Source organism: Aethina tumida, chromosome 2 (assembly GCF_024364675.1).
Source record: "Aethina tumida isolate Nest 87 chromosome 2, icAetTumi1.1, whole genome shotgun sequence".
In the NCBI taxonomy this organism is placed as follows: Eukaryota; Metazoa; Arthropoda; class Insecta; order Coleoptera; family Nitidulidae; genus Aethina; species Aethina tumida.
In genome coordinates, this window is record NC_065436.1 from 38,474,523 (window position 1) to 38,484,532 (window position 10,010).

The 10,010-nt window shown below is 32.3% G+C and overlaps 1 protein-coding gene across 1 annotated transcript; it reads left to right on the top strand.

Moving 5' to 3' along the window:
* Positions 1–1,724: 1,724 nt before the first annotated feature.
* Positions 1,725–9,992, top strand: LOC109596798 (phospholipid-transporting ATPase ABCA3-like). Its single transcript, XM_020012387.2, has 22 exons — positions 1,725–2,015; positions 3,318–3,531; positions 3,591–3,827; positions 3,945–4,072; positions 4,123–4,448; positions 4,505–4,748; positions 4,805–4,984; positions 5,042–5,251; positions 5,333–5,781; positions 5,833–5,998; positions 6,051–6,268; positions 6,322–6,479; positions 6,542–6,630; positions 6,688–7,049; positions 7,105–7,350; positions 7,402–7,678; positions 7,740–7,865; positions 7,918–8,136; positions 8,190–8,549; positions 8,611–8,994; positions 9,052–9,503; positions 9,555–9,992. The coding sequence occupies exons 1-22, from the start codon at positions 1,946–1,948 to the stop codon at positions 9,585–9,587; spliced, it is 5,148 nt and encodes a 1,715-aa protein (XP_019867946.2). The 5' UTR covers positions 1,725–1,945; the 3' UTR covers positions 9,588–9,992.
* Positions 9,993–10,010: the final 18 nt, after the last annotated feature.

Sequence of the window (10,010 nt, forward strand, 5' to 3'; positions counted from 1 at the left end):
CCTTTTGCCATACTCTATAAACTTTTAACGAGTTTGAGTTCTGCAGTTCTATTAATTATATAAAATTTACTGTTAATCAGCATAGATTCAACCAATTGAATAATTAATACAGTATACACGAAAGAAATTGATATTGATTGAAGTTTGACAAATGACGAAGCAACTAAATAAATTCTGAATATGTACCTATGTATGTAACGTCAATTATATTAGTTAGATGTGTTATCTCTGTTATCAATTCACTAGATAAAATAAGACAAATTTGGATACAAATGATATAACCATTTTTTATGATGAAATATTGTGTGTGTAGTGTTTTAAATGGAGAAACACGAGTTCTGTTAATGAAGCTTCGACCGCCGAAACTAACGATCGGAAGTTTCAGAGTTTCAGTCGCTAGTGAAGTCGTCAACTTCAAGTCGATCGTGTGCTATTTACAGAGTATAACCTAAACGGTATTCATCCTAAAATTATACTTCAATTATTAATATACCGTATAAATCTGTATGCATTTCAAAAGGTAATATTATATCATCATTATAGTTCACAACATCCATAAACATCCATATTCGCTTGTTTACAGCACATTTAATTATTCTAATTTACTGAAACTTTATGTATAATATATATATATATATATATATAACATTTTGACAAAGTTGTTTATTAATTATTTCTATTCATGAGGGTGGAATTAATTTATTAACTTTTTGGTATATTTAGATTTTAAACTAGATGTCTAGTTTATGATAAATTGGCATTAGAAAGTAGTAAGAAAAATTAAATTATTATATCTTGTTCTAAATATAAATCCAATATCAATCCAATATTATGGTTAGGAATTACGTATTGTTGTAAGAGTTTTAAAATGTAGAACATCCAATCTTATCTAAATGTTAATGAAATAAATGCCACTAAACAGATTCGGAGAAAGTATAGCAACCTTTTTAAAATTCAAATAATGTTTGTCCTGTTATTATGTTCAAAAAATATATATGTTAAAAATTAACTTCCCTTTATAAATTTTACAGTTACATAGTTAAACAATAAACAAAAATAAGAGTTAAATTTTACTTGTTTTAGTATTTAATTTTCTCAATTTTTGATTTTAAAGTTGGAAATATAAATATCATTTGATACTTTTACACGAAACAAAAGGTACATTAGTATACAAAAGGCTTTTAAAGTAAAATTTATTACATATAAATATTTGATCTCAAACTTATTGTTTTAGTCAGTATTTAATTTTCTCAATTTCTGATTTTAAAGTTGGGTGCCATTACTTAAAATTAGAAATATAAATATTGGATATAAAAGGCTTTTTAAAATAAAATTTATAACACATAAATATAGTTTATTTTGGTGTATACTATGAAACTAAAAATTATTGTGGATTTTGTAGATTAGTGACATTTAGTAAAAAGTTCCTCCACTTTTTGCCAACCGAATATTTAGATTTTTGATTTGTAGCAAACAGAATTTTTTTTAATACAAGAAATATACACCGATATGTTTGTATACAGAGGGCGAGAGCAATTTATGTATTTTTACTTTTAAAGTTGCTCCACTTTTTGCAATACTATATATCAATACATGATGATTCAAAAAAAAAAAAAATAAATTTATTCGAACTGAGTCCTGCCATGTCATGGTTTGAGTGTTGTTCAAACTTTATTTTTTCCAACGATAATTAACAATAACAGATAAAACACATAAGATGTCAAAAAAAAAATCATAGAATAAGAATAATTAAACAAACCAATCAAATTAACATTTTTATTTAATACGGACCTGACAAAGGCCAGTCACCGCCGCAATTTTACATGATTAATACCGTACACAATGTTGTTAGAAATGTGAATCCTTAACATCCGTCGTAATTCTACGTTAAGATTCATTTTAAATTTACAAGTGGCCGTTTATTAAATTGAAAAAATAAAAAAAAATGGAATCAACATCTTACACTCTTATTACACAAAATGACGACAAAGAGCTTGCACATCGCAGATTTAAAGGTACGCTGTTTTATGATATAGTGACGATTTGTATTGCAGCTTTACTGAGAATTGTTACATCGACAAAAAAAAACCTTGATCTCCTGATTGACATTTGTTGACAGTGGCCTGTAATTATAACGATCGAAAAATTATGACGGATATATGACAGGGTGGTATTAAGGAAATCAAGCCAAATTTTAATATTGATTTGAATTAAAGTTTTATATAGATATGGACTAACATGTATGGAATTAAGAATAATTACAAATAATTTTATAATAAACGTAATTTTATCAATATGGGTTGCCTACCTACAAAACTATATTCATCTTATAAAAAATATTTTTAGCGCATGCATTTAACTTGATTTGAAATCATCTGTTTAGGAGATTTTATACCGCATAGTTGCCAGATTTCAGTTTTAATAAAAATGTAGAGAAAAATGATATTAGAAAATCTATATGTAATTTATTTTGTTCTTCATGTATGACTTTTGACATTTAGGTGGTTGAATTCGAAAAAAGATAAAATTTGATTAATCCTACTTTATTAATTAATTTTTTATTTACTGTATATTTCTTTGATAGTTTAATATCTAATTAAAATTTCATAAAGTAAAATATATTGAATGAGCATAGCAATAAATTAAGAATGTAATTACCAGAAGAATAAGAATAATACATTATTTTTAGAAAACCACGGGTATATAACCTGTAATGTAAAATATTTTAATTAATGAGCAATAATCATCAAATTAGAAGAAAGAATATACTAAAAATAAAAAAATTAATACACTATTTTAACAATAATTCAGCCACAAAGAACACAAAACTTTAACAAACTGCACTGTAAACTGCTCAAGAAGTGCGAAACCATTACCTTACGACACATGCGCTAGAAAATGTTTTGTCTTTGTCGTGCATGATGTCTCTCTCATAATTCAGTAGTACTTTTTTAAATATTTTAGTTTAGAATTTTACAAATAAAGCCGTTTTATAACTTAAATTAAGTCTTCTTATTTAGCAATTTCTGTATTTTATGAAACATGATTTATACAACTTTTAACAAATATGAAACAAAAAAACTCATCAAATAATGCTTAAATATTTTCAACACTGTTTATTTATGCATCAACTATTATTTAATGATAAATGCAGATGCATTTTAATGATTTTCATCCGTTTCCAAGTAAAACTAAATTTTTACCAGTATCACTTGTCCGGTGCTCATTCCCACAATGAATAATTTACATGAATCAATATTAAATAATTATTTGAATTATAACAAACGTTAAAGTGGCATGATTAATTGGTTTTACAGATAGAATGGCACGAAACTGGGACAAATTCGTTTTGTTGATGTGGAAGAATTGGCTCCTCCAATATCGGAAGCCGGTGCAAACTGTCGTCGAATTATTGGCACCCGTCTTATTTTCCATTCTGTTAGTTTGCATTCGAAGATTCGTCGATCCTACACATCATGATACGGTCGTCTTTGAACCTTTTTCGATACTTAATCAGTTACAGAACAAGAGGTGAGCACAATTACAATTTATCATTTATCGAAAATTAATATTGCTTTAATTGTGTGCAGCTTAACTGGAAATGGTACCGGATTTGCAATGAATCTGTCGATAATTTATTCACCTTCAACTCCGGAAACTGATAAAATCATGTCACCATTTGAAATGGTAGGCTGCAAATTAATTCCCACCAATAACCGTAAAGAATTAGAGGAGGCTTATGCGATGAATGAGACTTCACTGCTCCCTGCCATCGAATTTTCGCAGGACTTCAGTGTGATGAATGACAATATTAGCATAACTATAAGGTAAATTAATTTCTTAATGGTTAGGTTAGGTTAAAATAGGTTAGGTCAGGTTAGGTTGGGTTAGGTTAGGTTAGATTAGGTTAGGTTAAGTTAATGTTTATACAATAAATGTTACAGGTTTCCCTCTGAGCTCCGTACATCGTTCAATCTCATAGGTGGCAATACTTGGAAAACATATTTGATATATCCCTTGTATCAGGTTGCAGGGCCTAGGTCCTACAATGATTCCACTGGTGCACCTCCAAGTAAGTGTGATCCATTTAAAAGATTCAATTTTCTAAATGTATACTTTTAGATTACTTCAAGGAAGGATTCCTACTGGTCCAACAAGTTCTTACCTTACTGATAGTACTGGAAAGAAAAAATATAAATATAAAGGATTTTAAACTGAATGAAACGACATCATGGATCAGACTTTTGTCAAGGATACTCACAAATGATGGGGTCATGGAAGATGTACCAATAATCGAAATGCGTAGATTTGCTTATCCATCATGGAACGAAGACATCCTTCTTCAAATGTTGATTTCATTTTGTGGCATCATCTTCATGTTAAGCTTCGTGTACACCTGTATTAACACTGTAAAGACAATAACGACAGAAAAAGAAAAACAACTAAAGGTTTATATTTTAAATATACAACGATCCAAGCAATCGGATAAATTATTTCGTTGTAGGAAGCTATGAAAATAATGGGTTTGTCTAATTGGTTACATTGGACAGCTTGGTTCGTTAAAAGCTTCATATTTTTAATAATATCTGCGGTGTTGATGGTCATCCTCTTGAAAGTTAGGTGGTACCCAAACACTGACATCACACTTTTCACTTACGCCGATCCTTCAGTCATGTTGGTTTTCCTTATATTTTATATTTGTGCCACCATCACCTTTTGTTTTGCAGTCAGTGTCTTTTTTTCTAAAGGTACTACCTTTTATCTAATTTACCTTTACCAAATATATTAATGAATGAATTTTTAGCCAACACGGCAGCCACAATATCTGGTTTAGCTTGGTTTTTGTCTTACACACCGTACTTGTTCCTTCAACAAAAATATGATCAACTCACTCTTTTCACCAAACTGTCGGCGTGCCTCGGATCAAACACCGCAATGTCCTACGGGTTCCAATTAATGTTGATGTTTGAAGGAACTGGTGAAGGTAAAAATTATAAAAAAGTACTATTATTAATACTTAATAATTAATTTAATTCTTTAGGTATTCAGTGGAGCAACGTGTTTAAAACTGTAACTCCAGATGACAATTTATCTTTGGCAGTTGTAATGGCCATGCTGTTTATTGACTGCATCATATACCTGCTTATAGCCCTTTACGTCGAAGCTGTATTTCCTGGAGAATATGGAGTTGGGTTGCCTTGGTACTTCCCATTTACTTCTGTTTTCTGGTGTGGGCAGCCACGAAATACAGGTACTGCATTGGTACTTTGTCCCAATGACTGATTATTAATATTTTTATGGAATACTTCCAATTCAACATGATATGTTCCAGGCACCAACAACTATTCACCTCTAGACGACAACGTAGGTGAATATTTTGAAAAAGTCTCAAACACCATGAAACCTGGCATAGAAATAAGAAACCTTCGTAAAGTATTCGGACACAATGTGGCCGTAAATGGATTAACATTAAAGATGTATCAGGATCAAATAACTGTACTTCTGGGCCACAATGGAGCTGGTAAAACAACCACCATGTCCATGTTAACGGGGATGTTCCCACCAACAAGCGGCACAGCCATCATAGACGGGTACGACATCAGAACTGAAATGTTGGGTGTACGTGAAAGCTTAGGGCTGTGCCCACAACATAACATTTTATTTGATGAGCTCACCGTCAAAGAGCACATATATTTCTTTAGTAAAATGAAAGGTCTGCATAAGGATGAAGTGGCAAATGAAATAAACAAGTACATCGCCTTGTTGGAGCTTGAACCCAAGGTACTTGGTACCTTTGAGTTATATCTTTATAATGTCACATACAAATTTTAGAGGGACGCCATGTCGAAGACCTTGTCGGGAGGCATGAAAAGGAAATTGTGTGTTGGTGTAGCTCTATGTGGGAATTCCAAAGTGGTCATGCTGGATGAACCAACTGCGGGCATGGACCCATCAGCAAGACGAGCTTTATGGGAACTAATACAATCTCAAAAAGAAGGTTGTAAATCTATTTTGGAAATCATAAATTAAATTAATAAATTAAATTTCAGGAAGAACCATGTTGCTGACCACCCATTTCATGGACGAAGCTGATTTGCTAGGAGACAGGATAGCTATAATGGCCCGAGGCGAACTACAATGTTGCGGATCAAGCTTTTTCTTAAAGAAAAAATATGGAGCCGGTTATCATCTTATAATGGACAAATCCAAAGACTGTGATGTTGATGAAGTAACTGAATTATTAAGGAAACACATTCCAAACATAGAAGTAAGTTACTGAAATGAAGTAAATTCTGTGTTTTATCAAATTTTATTGGTCAGGTTCATTCCAATATTGGGTCTGAATTGGCATACTTATTGCAAGAGGATCAAGTCAGTCTTTTTGAAGACATGTTGGTGGAGTTAGAGGAGAACTTTTCAAATTTAAAGATCAACGGTTATGGAATTTCTTTAACAACATTGGAAGAGGTGTTTATGAAGTGAGTCATCATCAATCAAAATTGATAAATTTAACTACTAAAGGCTTAAAATTTATTTTAAGAGTTGGTGCTGATCAAGGACATGGAGACATGTCTTCTGACGATGGATATGACAATGAAGAACATTTTGAAGAACATAATGGCACCACTGGTAAGGTTTCCTTATTATTTATTGTTCCTGTACGTATAATTATTTATTTCCTTTTAGTGCACATTGAACATCAACCTCAGATACTAAAAGGTTACCCTTTAATGTTGAATCAAATTTATGCCATGATCATGAAGAAAATATTGTCATCCATGAGATCATGGATAATTCTCACGATTCAAATATTGATGCCTGCTGTTTATCTGATAATTGTCATGCTTGTCATTAAAAATTCTGGTAACATGAAGCCCTTGCCCTTACTTAAAATGGACCTAGACCAATTTGGTGCCACCAACACACTAATTGAATATAAAGACGACGGTGCTACAAATAAATACTTAGAAGAATATAAAAACGTTGTCAACAGTACTACTAACACAATAATTTTTATGGAAAACATAACAGAACATGCCCTACACTTGGTAGGTTGGAATACTACTGTTTTAAAATTAATTCACAGCATAAATAAATTTTTAGAGGTCTGAGAGTCCCACCACATTTAAATATAAATATCCAATTGGGGCAGCCTTTAAAAGGACTAGTTGCCCCTTTAATGTATTCACCTGTATATATATTACAGCCTACTTTAATAATGATGCCTTACATTCTCCTGGAGTGACGACCTCTTATGTGTTGAATGCTGTGTATAGGGTGCTAACTGATTGCCCCACTTGTACTATTACTTTCAATAATTACCCATTACCGTACAGCACAGAAACCCAGGTTAGTTCCCACCATAAATATGGATAATAGATATAAAATGAGATGTTTTAGTTTCAACTATTAAGTTCCGGACAAAACCTCGGGTTCCAGCTAGCATTTAATGTTGGGTTCAGCATGGCATTTGCAGCCTCCATATTTATTCTCTTCATTATCAGAGAACGAGTTTCCAAATCAAAACACCTTCAGTTAGTTTCTGGTGTCAAGGTATCGATATTTTGGTGTGTGACTTACATTTGTGATTTTTTGGTTTATATTGGAATGGCTATTGTTTTTATGGTGACACTTATTTGTTTCTCACAAGATGGTTATAAAACAACTGATGAAATAGGTGAGATGATGGGAGGACAGGTTTATTACCACTTCAGTAATCATTTGTTGAATCATTTTAGGCCGGGCTTTGCTCATTCTTTTGGCCTTTGGATTCTCCATCATTCCATTGATGTACTGGTCTGGATTTGCCTTCGAAGTTCCTTCCACAGGGTATACACGTATGACGTTGGTGTCTGTGTTCTTAGGTAACTGAAAAAAATCTTAAAATTAGCTTCTGTCTTAAAGCTTCAATTTTAGGTATAGTAGCATTTATGGTCATACAAATATTGGCTACGCCAGGTTTTGATTTGGAACATGTGGCACACATGCTACATTGGATATTCCTCCTTGTCCCTCATTACTCAATGAGCACAGCATTCTTGGACAGTTTTACTTTATATCAAACCAATTATATATGTAACAATTTAGCCAAACTGGGGAATACCAACAGTAGTAGCTTTTTAAAATATTGCTCAGGTGGGTTGGTAATTAAGATTGGAAGACTGACCTTAACATTAACTTATTGATAGATTACGGAGACTTTTACTTCCGATTCAAAGAGCCAGGGATAGGAAGAAACATTTTATATTCTTTATTGGTTGGTGCAGTTGCCTTTTCGGCCCTATTAATCTTTGACTATAAAATTTTCTCCAACCTCATGTACAAAATTACTTTGAAATTGTATGGAAGCAACATAGCACCACAAATAGCTGAAGACGAAGATGATGATGTTACTGAAGAAAAGCTTAAGATCAGGAATGCCTCAGAGACAACATTGATGACCGATTATACGTTTGTAATGAGAGATGTAACCAAGTATTATGGACAATTTTTAGCTGTTAATGGTCTTTGCTTGGGTGCCAAAGGATATGAGTGTTTTGGTTTACTAGGTATGATATTAAAATTAACTAAGTAAACTTGAGAATGAAGTTAAACATCTTTAATTTATAGGAATTAATGGGGCTGGAAAGACGACCACATTCAAAATGATGACTGGAGATGTTAAAATTTCTTATGGTGATGCCTGGGTCAATGGTTTAAGCATAAAAAATCAGTTGAAGGAAGTTCAAAAATATATTGGGTATTGTCCACAGTTTGATGCTCTTCTGGACGACTTAACAGCCAGAGAATCCATCAAAATGTTCGCCCTCCTTAGAGGAATACCTAATAAAGATTGTGACGCTCTTGCAGAAAATTTAGCTAGGGATTTCGACTTTACTAAACATCTGGATAAAAGAGTAAAACAATTGAGTGGTGGGAACAAACGGAAACTGAGTACTTCAATTGCTTTAATCGGTGATCCCCCTGTTATATATTTGGACGAACCAACAACTGGTAATTTTCAATTATTTAGATATTATTATTGTATGTGGTCATTATTATATTTTATAGGCATGGACCCAGCAACGAAGAGGTACCTGTGGAACGCTCTCTGCAAAGTGAGAGACAGTGGGAAACTAATAGTACTTACGTCACACAGTATGGAAGAATGTGAGGCGTTATGTACTCGAATAGCCATTATGGTGAATGGGAATTTTAAATGTTTGGGATCCACACAACACTTGAAGAACAAATTTGCCGGTGGATACACGCTGATAATTAAAATAAAAAAATTAAGTGACAGTCGAGGTGTTCATCATTCAACGACGGGGCCTGCTGAAGACTTTGTTAAAACAAATTTTCCCGGTGCAAAACTCAGAGAAAGACATCAAGAATTATTGACGTATTATATTACTGATACTAGTTTGCCTTGGTCTAAGATGTTTGGGATACTTGAAAGGGCGAAGCACAATGATACTTTGAATATTGAAGACTATTCTATAGGACAATCAAGTTTGGAGCAGGTATGTTGGTAGTATTTACTCGTATTATTTAATTAATCCATTATGTTATAGGTGTTTTTGACCTTCACAAAATTGCAACGTTAAAATTATAAGATACTCTGGAAGAGTAAAAGTGATGCTTTTGTATGTGATAAATCCCTATTGTCAGTATTTTAGGAATACTCATTATTTATTTTTATTAAATGACATTTTGTGGTGGTCCATAAAACTATATTTTTATTGATACATAGTAAATAAAATTTTAATAAAATAACTTTTACATGTATGTACAATTGAGTAAACCTTTTATCTACGCATTTTGAAAATCATTCATATCCAGCTGTGTGAAATCATGTTAAGTAGTGATCGGTGTGTCAATTTCCAATAATTAAGTAAGTAAAAGTTTTTATTTCCACTATTACACAATATTTAGTTAATGACCAGCGACAAAATCTCTTCATCACTTAACTAGTAACGGCTTGCAACAGAAATTATCACTTAACCACCGATAAAATCTCTGCATCACTT

Bases quoted from the DNA above. Each gene is read 5' to 3' on its own strand.
- LOC109596798 (XM_020012387.2), top strand. From the start codon at position 1,946: ATGGAATCAACATCTTACACTCTTATTACACAAAATGACGACAAAGAG. The intron at 3,532-3,590 runs GTGAGCACAATT...AATTGTGTGCAG, and splicing joins AATCAGTTACAGAACAAGAG to CTTAACTGGAAATGGTACCG. The intron at 5,999-6,050 runs GTTGTAAATCTA...ATTAAATTTCAG, and splicing joins AATACAATCTCAAAAAGAAG to GAAGAACCATGTTGCTGACC.